The 12,036-nt window shown below is 43.9% G+C and overlaps 1 protein-coding gene across 4 annotated transcripts in view; it reads left to right on the forward strand.

Annotated features, from left to right (window-relative positions):
• The window catches only part of SLC12A8 (solute carrier family 12 member 8), a 50,902-nt gene that overhangs the window by 30,790 nt on the left and 8,076 nt on the right, over nucleotides 1-12,036 (forward strand). For all 4 annotated transcript variants that reach the window (XR_009277782.1, XM_058840399.1, XM_058840398.1 and 1 more), the window contains exons 7-10: nucleotides 2,550-2,637; nucleotides 4,585-4,672; nucleotides 7,826-7,972; nucleotides 10,823-11,495. Coding sequence is in view for 3 of the 4 variants with exons in the window: in XM_058840399.1 (XP_058696382.1) it covers nucleotides 2,550-2,637; nucleotides 4,585-4,672; nucleotides 7,826-7,972; nucleotides 10,823-11,495 (996 nt within the window). In the remaining variant the exon portion in view is untranslated. The remainder of the gene's footprint in view (nucleotides 1-2,549; nucleotides 2,638-4,584; nucleotides 4,673-7,825; nucleotides 7,973-10,822; nucleotides 11,496-12,036) is intronic.

Genomic DNA, 12,036 nt, shown 5'->3' on the forward strand with positions numbered 1-12,036 from the left:
GCTGCTCCTGAGCGTGTGTGGGTCTGTGGGAGGGAGGCAATGAGGCAGCCTGGGCTGTGCAGTCATCACTGTGCCGATGACTCACGTCTTCAACTTTTTTATGTTTGGTCCAGAAAATGCCATTTTGGTGTTTCCCCAGTGCTTTGCTGAGGCAGGACTTTGGACGAGGGAGAGGTGACTCAAGCTGGAAGATTTAAAGGTGGTGCCAGATGTTTGAGTAACCTGGCCAAGAAGCACATGAGATTAACAGCTGTCCTCCTGACAATAGTTTGTTCCCTTTAGAAGAAAAATTCAGAGAATTCTGAGTTTTCTGCTTTGTCTCTGAATTGCAAAGTAGCATGTCATCAAAGAGTGCTTCATAGAGACTTTATTTAGCATATTTGTGACCATTTCCATGGACTTCTGCCTTCCTAACTTTTCTCACCTCTAGCTAAGCCTGTTGTGTAGCTGTTTGAAAGGAGCAGGGCTTGAACACTGCATGGAAGTGTTATCTAGAGAAAACCAGAGCAGCTGACAGACTTTTAGCTGTGCTGTTTAGAAGTATATCCACAAAATAGTCTTCCAGGAGAAAATTAAGAACTTGATTTGTAATGCCTTCAGTATGGTGTCAAGGATTTAAATCTGGTCTGAATTTGGAGGAAAAGCTCTTCCAGGAGCTGAGGAAAGCCAGGGTTCTGTGGGGACCAGGGAACGGCTGTTGGGGCTCTGGCTCCATGGTGGAGATGAGAGGAAAAGATGGCTGGTGAGTGGACTTGATCAAGGAGGGAAAAAAGGAGATGATCAGGGAAAAAGCATTAATAATAAATAAATAAATAAAGCCCTGAATGTGTTTGGCAGCATGAGAGTGCCTTGTTCTCATTTATGTGCTGTCCTCATGGCAGGGCAGCAAGGAGAGGATGTGTTACAATTCCCTTTGAGCAGATGTGGAGATGGTGCCATGAAGATGCATAGCAAAGCCTGGGACAGAGCAGAGCAGAGTTTGTGTTCCATGATTAGCAACACAGCCAGTGCTGACAGCTCATCAAAGGCCAAGGTCTGTAGGGAATAGGGAGAGCATCCATCTGGCTGATTTGGGTTTGTCCCCTTTACCCTGAGATTGGTCCCATGGCTCTTGTCTATCCTTCACCTTGGGAAAAAACCCTTCCAAGCAGCAATCAGTGTTTGAGCTTTAAAATGCAATGGGCTGTTGCTGATTTAGAGTTGTAGTCACTCAGATTTGCAGCTGCAGAGACTGACTTTGTCATTCTTATGCCCTCTGAACACGAGGAACGGCTGCTGGGCTTGGCAGCCGTGGTGGACTGGCGTGTGGTCGGTCCCCTGCTGCCGGGGTTGCCAGATGCTGTGAGTGCCATGGTGCTGGCATCCTCCTTCCCATTGTTCTGTGGTGATCTCACCCTGGCCCCAGGGACAGTGCCATCAGCACTGCTGGCTGGCTCCTGGCCACGTGTCCTTATGAAGACATTAGTCTGACATCCCGGGGGGGACAGTGATGGGCAGAAGTTAGCTTCCTGAAGTCTTTGGTCCTGCCTTCAAGTTGTCCAAATTCTCATCAGGATTCTAAACCACAGATTTTAAATTTTTTTTTATTTTTATTTATAGCACACACCTGAAGTCTTCTAAGAAAACTTATGTGACTTATGTGGCATAATGTGACAAGGGAATCTCTGTTTTCTTGACAAGTGTGGTATGACTCCTCCTTCAACTATGGACAAAGCCCCTTAACCAGTCTGTACCTTGGCTTTCTAGTCTTAATGTGGAGACTAATCCTCTGCTTCATCCTGTTTCCCTCTCTTGCGTCTTTAGATGGTAATTTTTTAGGCTAAGGACTGTCCCTGATTGTATAATACCCTGTACTCTGGCCTAAAATAACAGTTCAGTACTTTATTCTTAGTCCTGCCATGTGTTTTCTACGTGACACTGGGACAATCACTTGCCCTCTCAGCGTTTCTGTTTCCCTATCTGTGAGGCAGAGATAATGCCTACTTCCAAAGCAGATCCCTTGGCTGGAAGGTGCCACCTACGTGCCGAGAGCACTGTTACTCCCTCTGCTAATGTGATCATCATTTAATGTGGACAGGACAGTCTGTTTCATAGCAGGGGCTGTCCTCTGTGAATGCCTGCAATGGATCTGGTCTGAGGGCTGTGTCACCTGCTGCATGGGCTGCCCTGATGAACAGTGACATTTGTCTTTTCAACAACTGGGCAGCATTGTCTCCTGTTAGGTTTCTATAAAGATAAGATGGGTTTTGTTCACATACTGAGGGTTTCCCCTCAGCATTGTTCAAACCAGACAGAGGCTTCTTTGACATGTTAGTGGTGCCTTGCTTCTGTTAAAAACATGAACAGTTTTTTACCAAATAATTGATGAGAGCCAGTATTTGTCTGTGCATTTTGCATTGTGGCAGCGCAATGAACTGATATAGTTACAGTTATAGTTACTGTTCTGAAACAATCAATGAGCAATCAAATTATATTACATATTGCAATGTGTATTATATATCCTGTAACTTAGATTGACTCTGAATTGCATGTGTGTCTGCAAAATACAGGTGTGATGGCTGGGTTCAACATGAGTGGAGATCTTCAGAAGCCTTCTTCCAACATCCCTCTGGGGTCTCTGGCTGCTATTGGCACCTCGTAAGTCATTGATTAGGGAAAATTTGCTCTGGAGACTGCCCTGAGTGTGACCAATCTATTTCATGTTCCCATCAGCCTTTTATTACTCAGCCATCTGGAAAATGAAAGTGTGGCTCTCATTCAAATTGTCATCCATTACCACCACATACTCTGGGTGGGCTGGAGATGTTTGCTAGTGCTCAGTCTTTCCACTGCTGGGTGGGATCTGTGCTGGGGTGCTTGTGCTGCTGCAGCCTGGCTGTCCCAGAGTGGGATGCAGAGTTCTCCAAGGCTTGGGAGTGGGATGTTTTTATCATTCACTGCTGTTAATGTCAAAGGCAGGGGGAGGTTATTGCTTTTTTTCCCCCTTTTTTTCTATATAAATAGAACAGAAGTATCAAAATTTTGTATTTTTTTGTTACTGGGAAAATGAGGCCAAGAGAGGTGAGATGGCCTACCCACCTGCAAGCCAGGGAAAACAGAGGCCCTGCATCACCAAGTCGTGCTCTTCCTAAGGAAATGCTGCTTTCCAGGAGAACTTTCCACTGCTGCATATTAAAATAAAAAAAAAAAAGCCCTCATAGGTTTTCCAGCCTACTTTTATTGTCATCTAAATTACCTTTGAAATTATTTCTTTTAATTGTGTACCAGTATTCAGTCAGGAAGGAAAATTCTTCATAATTTGGAGGGATTCCTGCTGAAATTGGTGCTTGTTTTAAGCAGGGGGATTCCACAGGACACAGAAGTATCACATGAATCCATCTATCCAAGGCTGTGGTCATTCCCTTCTCTGCTGTCTGGGCTTTTCAGACAAAATTATCCCCCAGTCTGAGTATGGAGAGGCCAGAACACCAGAAGAGGGTCCTGGCTGAGGCTGCAGAGCAGGCTGGCTGTGCTGTTATGGGGGAACCTGTGTACCTGCAGAGCCTCAGAATCACAGAATGGTTTGGGCTGGAAGGGACCTTTAAAGGCCATCCAGTCCAACCCCCTGCAATGAGCTCAGACTTCTTCAACTTTTGGGATTTTAAGAGAGATGGGACCCCTGGGAGATGTCTTAAATCATGATTTATTCTTCTTCTTCTATAGTTTCACGAAGGTGAGAATGTCTTCACTATGTTTGCTAGATATTTGTGGTCACAAGACCACAGGTTACAAGGTCTTTTAAAGGTTAATTAGCTAATGAACTGCAGCTACAAAAGAATGTTTTTACTTTCACACCAATTGTTAATTATTTTGTCTTATATGTCTTTGCCACAATGAAGACTATCTTAACCTCTCCTATAATGGTACAAAAAACTACTTGCTACATTTTAGAACTTCTAATTACCTTTATATCTATTTCTATATCTTAAGTTTAAAACCTTAAAACTTTCTACTACCTAGCTTAATGTCTTTCTATCTAAGCTATGAACTCACATTCTTGCCCACTGTCTCTAAATCTGGTCTCTAAGGTCTCAGGTTGAACCTTGTATTCATTTCTGTGTCTGGGATTGCATGCACAAGATTTTGAGAATTTTCTGTGCTTGGAATTCCCACATTCAACCTGATCAGGTTGCTCAGAGCCCCATCCATCCTGACCTTGAATGTTTCCAGAGATGGGGCATCCACCACCTCTTTGGGCAGCGTATTCCCATGTTTTACCTCCCTTATTGTAGAAAATGTGTTCCTTGCATCTAGTCTGAATTGACCCTCCTTTAGCTGATACCATTACCCCCTGCACACCTAAGGAGTGCAGGTAGCTTCCCTCAGGGGTACCTGCAGTCATGCTGCAGCTGTCCCTGGCAAATCACAGTGGGTAAGTAAAAAGGATTGGTGTCAAATTTATCCCTGAAGCTAAATCATTTAGGAACCATGCAGAATGACTGCAGACCCCCACTTGAGGGCATTTGACTGTCTCCTGGCTGTCCTAGTGGCAGAATTCTCAATGGTCTTGCTGTGAAGAAATTGGTTTATTTTTGCTGTTTGCAGGTGGTTTCTGTACATGGTCTTCGTTTTTTTGCTGGGAGCCATTTGTACCCGTCAGTCGCTCCGCTATGACTTCATGATAGCAGAGAAGGTAACTTGTGGTTTTATATAATGGTGCTTTCAGGTTGCCATCTGCCTTACTGAATGCTTGAGTTTTCCAAAAGCCTAAGGAATTTGGGAACACATCCCTCATTAAAATTCAGGGGGATTTCCCCATTGCAAATCCCACTGAACAATTGATTTGAATAGCCTTGCATTCACCAGCATATCCCGTAATGCCAAATCTTGGCATAATCACCCAGCAATAGTTTTAAGAGCTAAAGTATGGTAATGTGGTCTGATGATAAATGCTGTATTTTATTCAATGTATCCTTTCTCATTGGTGAAAGCTTAGACCAAATTGAAATCTCTAAAGAACCCCCCTGCTTATCTTGACTAAGTCAAGCGAAGCTCACATTTCCATATCTAGCAGGCTGTAATTGCAGGGCGAGCAATAGGATTATTAAACTCGAGACATTCCACACAGAATATTTACACGAGGGAGGGATTGTAGTGTAACACACAATGAACCTTACCACTGCAGGCCTCTGAAAGGAGAGCAAGAGATTTTGGTGTGTGCCATTGTCTTTCTTTGGATGGGATATAATTTTCTGTTATTCAGTATTATCCAAAATCATGGGTTTGCTATATTTGACACAATTTTTTTGTGATTCATCTGAAGCTGAGAAGTTTACATAGTTTGATCTGTAACATGGTTTTAGTCTAAAATATCAACTAGAAGCCCTGGCTTTGTTTCTTAAGTAATTGCAGCTCTAAACTTCTTCCACCTCCCCAAATAATCTCCAAATTATTGGTGGGGCTCTGCCACTTCCAGCTGAAGTCAAAAAAACCAAAAACACCTCTGTTTTGGGGAAAAAAGGAATGAACCTGCCTTCTCTAAGGCAACCTCTTCGTATGTCAATGACTTAATGGGCAAAAAGTGCAGTAACCAAAAGAATCAGCTTTAAATGAATCTGCTGAAGAGAAAGATATTGTTAAAGCTGTGCTTTAACTTCAGAACCCTCAGGGGGAAAATGGAAAATCTCCTTCTAATGAATGAGAAGATATTTAATAATGTCAAATACAAAAAAAAAACAAAAACCAACAAGCAAACACCCCCCTCCAAAAAAGCAAAGTCAATTTTCTTTCCCCTAACATGGAACAAACAAATGGTGCAATATTCATGTTTCTTCTCTGAATTATTAGAAGATACTTTAGATTTTAATGACTTTGGAGAGAGGAAGGGGGGAGAGACCATTACTCCTCCAAACTCTCCCTTTCTATCACAGGTGAGTGAGTGCTTGGCTGCTTTTCTCTGTTACAATATTTGTTTGGCTTTTTAAACATAAAAATGAGATTCAGTAATTTCACTTCTAATGAGCTCCAACTGCCAATTCCTTGCAATGTATTCACACCCTCTATGTTCAAAACGCATAGCAAAACCTTTCATCAGCCTTGGTGAAAGGGACTCTTCCCCTCTAACCCTGATTTGAATGTCAAGTAGCACATTTAAATGCAAGCATTTTTGGCTGCTAAAATAATATATGATGCCTGGCACAACTGTTTGTTTCTTCTGAGTATTTCTCAGAGCAGAGTAGGATTAGAGGAGAGGGAAGGGAGGATTCCCCACTGAGTGTCTGTCTGTTGGTCTAATGAGAGCTGGTATCTGCTCATCTTTGCCTCAGGTTCCTTCTGTCCCACAAGATACAATTCACAAGGCCAAGTGGATTTTCATGGGGAAATGTGGTAGGAAGCTTGAACAGCTCTGGATCATGACATTAATTTCACATGCCTTCCCCAACAGCAAGCTTTTTATGGCTTTTTTACCCAGTCTCTTTTTCCTGCCTGCAGATTTTGTAGACAATTAAAAAAAAAAAGCCAGATGTAGCTTGAATCATTTTTATCATCTTAGCCATGTAAATTTTTGTCATTCCTCCTAATAAAGCATGTGCCACCTGACTTCAGTGGGGGCAGAAGTTGGGAAGACCTGTGTTCATTTAGACCCTCTTTTCCAAGGGAGGAGGGGTGGGAGCAAAGGACATGTGGGATGCAGGGGACCTGCATTTGGTGACATCCTCTGCCACAGATATTTGTCTGCACCTCCAGCACTCTCTTCAAAGGAGTATGGAGATGTTGGATTTGGACCAAAATGTGGTGTTTTTCTCTCTGCCTGGGCTTTGTGCTGGAGTTATCCCCATGCCTTGCCATTCTCTGTGCCTGGCTGCTGGCTGTCAGATCTCTGTGGTCTTGCAGGACTTGGGGTTGTCTCAGGTGACCCTAGACCTTGTTTTCCTTATTTTTTCTGTCCATGCCCTTACACTGCGGTGCCAGGAGCACTCCCATTTCAAAGCTTTCTTGCACAATGTTTATATTGCGGGGTTTTGTGTATTTGGGTGGGGTTTTTTAGATACTCTGTCTGTGCTTGCAGCTCTCTACAGTGGGGACCTGCTTGGGGGGACCCCAGTCCTCACTTCTGTGTGCCAGACCAGCAGCTGTCCTTCCTTTCACTCCACACCTGCAGGAGATGCTCCCAGCTTGAAGGGGTGCTTCAGAAACCAGTTCTAAAACCAGCTTTGTTAGCACTATGGCTTTAAAATTTTTTTATTAATGTTTCATGTTGGCCAAAGGAAATTCTTTTCTCATTGAAGACAGGAAAATAAGGTCATTGTATTATATCCTTTGGAGCGTGTTTTTTGAGATGCCATTTACTTAAGTGGCAATTTTGATTTGGTTTTACTGTGGGTTTTCTTTCAGGATTGGTTTTCCCCTCTGAGACACAGGGGTTTTGCTTCCTGTTTTGGATGGTGGGAAGCTTGGGCAGCTTTTCCTGTATATGATGTGTTCTGTATATAAGTGATCTCGCCCGAAATAAACTCACTTCCATTTACTTAAGGGGAATCTAATAGCTGCTGCTTTGCTGCAATTGCTCCAAGTAACAAAGAATTTCTTGGATATGAGCTTGTAAAATGGTTCTGTCGGTACAGGATGTTCAGTATTAAATTACTTTTATGGGATAATTTTCCTGTATTAATTGCTTGTACTTTGTACCACAGACCAATTAAATTGCTGCTTTCCCAGGGCTTGCTCTGTTCATTTAACAACATTAGAAAATATCTGCAATCTTTTAAAATACATGTATTTAAGACTGCTTGGGTGTCTTTAAGGCATAACATAATGACCTTTGCATTCTCTCTGCTTCCTCCAGGTATCCTTGGTGGGTTTTTTGTTTTTGCTAGGGCTGTACATCTCATCCCTGGCCTCCTGCATGGGAGGACTGTACGGAGCACCCAGGATCCTGCAGTGCATCGCCCAGGAGAATGTGATCCCCATGCTCGCCTTCCTTGGACATGGGGTTAGTCATCCTTTCTCCAGGACTGCTGTCAAACCTTCACCTGAACTTAAGAAGCCAAGATTTCTGTGTGTCTGTAGAGTGAGATGGGGATGCATGAAATGTGAGGAGAGGATCTGGTATCCCATGCGCAGGCAGAAAAGACAGGAAATGGGTGGTTTTGTTTAAAGAACCAAGCATCCAGCTGCCTGTGGTCCTTTCCCTGCCCGTCCCCTATGTGCACTGCTTCTGTTCCAAGCCCTCCCACAGGGTTTGGCAGTGTGCAGGAGCAGCTCTGCTTCACCATCCCAGCACCTGGCTCAGCCAGCTCTGCGCCCTGGCCGGGGGTCTCTGTCCTGCCCCCAAGCACACACAGCCCCCCCTGGGCTGCCATCGGTCCCCTCCCTCCCCCTGACCCACTTCTTCAAGGTGTCCCCAGCAGGACAGGCACTTAGGATAGAACTTTGCCTGTGGGGATTTTTGCAAGCACTTTATCTGTGCTGGTGCTGATCTCGGCCAGGAGCAAAGGAAGTACCTCCCTCTCCTCTCCTCTGCCCTCCTGTCCAGGGCAGAAGCCTGAAGCTTTTGTCCCAGCACTTGGTGAAATATATGGTAACTGTCTCTTTACCTTTTATCTGTTTTCTTTCTTCTTTCCTGTACATTTTCTTTGATCTGTTCCTGTCCTCTGTGGTAACTCAGAGCTGAGTACGTGGCCAGCTGTGATGCTGTGGATTCAGCCTGTGTGCAGTGGAGAAGGGAACACTTCTTTGTAAGATAAGGTGCCTTCAGGACGCTATCAAATAAAAACAAAGAATAGATTTGAAAGGTTAAGTTAGGGGTGTTCTCAGCTTTAGATATGCATTGAAACAAAGTCTTGACTGGAATATCACAAGAAGCTTTTTCCTTGCTTCGTGAATAGTCTTTATGCACTACTGATACCAGTCACCAAGGACTCTGTAGTCTTGGGCTATATATCCATACATGATTTTCCCTTTTTCTGACGAGGGAGAAAATAATTCCATCACTCTCAATAATCTGCAGTACCTAACTGTTTGTACAGAGTGTCTGGAAAAGCCTTATGATGTTTTGCTCCTTCAGAGTGGCTTAAAAATACAGAAAAATATTTTTCAGTGTTGATATTTACGAATGTTTAAAAATATTTAAATATTTTGTAAGCATAATAATTTTATCTCTTTTTTTTCATGTTTCTCAAAGAAGTTTTCTTAACTAAAAATTATAATAATAGCAGAAATAATACTAATAATCATAGGGAAATCAGGAACAATAATGACTACAAAAACTTTCAGCTCCTGAAGGCAGTTTTCAGGTGATTCCAGAACAAGCTGTTCTTTACTTGGCAACCCTCATGAAATTCTCAGTGGTTTAGCAAAGTTGATTCTCTCTCTTCTCTGATAGTTTTCTGTCTTTCTGTCAAATTTTCTGCTCTGAACTCCAGGCAGAGTGCCATGATGGGAAGGGCTCAAAAAGAGGTGAGAAATCAAAGGCAGATCACTGTCCCCCCCCTTCCTTCTCTCTGTCACCTTGGGAATTGTTTAGATTTGGTTTATGGAGAGTAAATACATTTAATTTGTCCTTACCAGTCTACTCCACATCAGTTCTTCTTTTTCATGGTTGAAGAAGGTGGTGTGGTCACCATAACTCCAGCTGATGGGAAGGACACAAATGTTTTCTGTGGAGCTAAATCCAAGTCAGATGCATTCTGAGATCATCCCATCTGTTCCCCATCTCAGTACATCTTTCTGATACTGAAGATGCTTTCTGAGATCTGTTCCTTTGTCCCTGAGATGTATTTTTGTTCATTCTGAAAAGATGTAATGGTCCAGGATTTATCCCCTTTTCTATTAATAAATAAGAGTGGAGGAAACAGAAATAGTTTCCATTTGAGCTGTATGTTTATTAATTAAGTAAATGCAGTTAAGTAGAGACTTAAGATATTTTGTAAGATATCTTGAAAGATATTTTTAAGCAAGTCTTTACACAGCTTGCACAGGCTTGTCAGGTGGCAAAATGGCAAGATGGTGCCTGGTCCAAGGAAGGGTATGTTAGACCTGGGATTAAAGTTCATGAGCCGAAGGCTCAGGTATTTCCACTCCCAGTGCCCTTTGTTTTGTGCCTCTTTTCCTTCTCCTTTCCCTGCCTTCACCCAGTCCCAAAGGACAGGAGCAGGCAATGTTTCTCCTGGCTGCCTGCCCTCGGGACACATGCCTGGCATTGCTGGGGCTGCCTGCCACCCCCATGCTCCTCACCTGCCCACCTGGCTGCTGCCTCCCCCCTGCTGCTGGGCTGGATGGAGGGAGGGGATCCCCCCGTACAGGGGCTCAGCAGACCATGGGCTCAGCTCAGCTGCCTGGCAGGGCAGGGCCAGAAGCTGCTGATGTGCAGCTGGCACTGCTTCATGCTGAGCTTTTCCAAGGGCAGCATGAGGGAGCCTTTTGGGTAGGCATTGATGCAGAGTCCTGTAGAATAATTAGAGATGAACGGTTAACTCTAATTAACGCGTTTTATTGCCAGACTTCCCATAAGCCCCACAAATCTCTCTGAAGGTTTATTGCTGCTTTAATGACGTTGTTTTGCCATGGAGATATGAGTGAGAGTGGATGAATTTACCAAAGACAAAGCTTGAATAAGGCTTAGGGATGAACTGGGAGCTCAACAGCTTTTGGCTTTCAGTCTGTTCTTTAATTTATAAAGGCCTGTGAGCCTCTGTTTGCACATGCATGCATATATTTCATTACTAGGGGGTACTGCAGACAACTCAGGTAACCACATATGGCAGCTGAGCAAGTGGGGAATCCTCATGGCAATGTTCATGATTATTATTTTAAATGTAATTTTGTTTTATTTATCGACTAGAAAGGCCCCAGCAAGACTCCAGTGGCTGCGATTTGCTTAACAAGTCTCATCACCATGGCTTTTGTCTTCATTGGGCAAGTGAATGTTCTTGCTCCCATAGTCACCATCAACTTCATGCTGACATATATTGCTGTGGACTATTCCTATTTCTCACTGTCCTTGAGCCACAACATTCAGCAGAAACCTGAAGAGATCCAGATGAGAACTTCTAGACCTGCTCATTCTTCCCAGCCTTTAATTTTCAGCAAGCCCCCCAGCCATGCAGCAGATGGGGTAATTCAAAGCAGATCAAATGGCACCTTGCTGGAATTCAAAAAAGACATGGACCAGCTTTTTAAACCATTTCTTAGTGAGCCAAGTACTTGCAAAAGAGAAGAAGGTGAGAATTCAACCCAAAAGGTCAAACGAAAGAAGGCGAAGAAGCCAGCCAAGCAGACATTACAAGACAGCTTTCTCCTGGATCTCCATGGGGAGGCTCCCCTGGCTCAGAACAGCTGGGATGAGACCACAGAGCCCCGTGAGACGCAACAGGAGGTGGATGAGCAGGGTGGTCAGTGGGATGCAGGTCTGTGCTCCCCACCCGCTGTGGGTGCCCAGCACATACCCAGGATGCTGGAGCAGAGAGAACAGCTCTCTGGTGAAGTGATGATGTTCCCTGGCCCGAGGGGAGAAGGTAAGGGCTGTAGGAGATGGGCATCTCCATGTTCAGAGGAAATTGTTTATAACCTTGGTCCTCCCAGTGCTTTCCTGAAGGCAGGCACGAAACGAGCTTTATATGGGGCTGTCATTCATTGATTCATGGCAGTTAATATCATTTATTCCAGGTGAGGGTAGAGTTCATTGCAATGCATCACAGGAGAAGTTCCAATGCAATTTCCTACAGAAGATTAATCACAGGAAAGCAGGCAGGACTAAATTTAGTGTTGGGCTGTTTACGATATACTCATAATTCTTCACAGGCATGCTGAATGCTGTACATTAAAAAGGGTTTAGGTGTATCTTGGGATTTACTTCATCCTGTTGTGAGGTAGGATGGTTGGAGCCGTGTGACTCTAAAGCTCAGGCTATCAAAATGCAGTGGTCCCCACAACACAAGTGGAGTCTGTAACTCAACATCCATAGGTGAAGATGGGAATTTGTTCTGTGGGTGATGTGAGTATTTGATACAGCACATGTGCATGGAGTCTGTCCTTCCCAGTGCTATAGTGTTTCAT

This window comes from Poecile atricapillus, chromosome 5 (assembly GCF_030490865.1).
Source record: "Poecile atricapillus isolate bPoeAtr1 chromosome 5, bPoeAtr1.hap1, whole genome shotgun sequence".
In the NCBI taxonomy this organism is placed as follows: Eukaryota; Metazoa; Chordata; class Aves; order Passeriformes; family Paridae; genus Poecile; species Poecile atricapillus.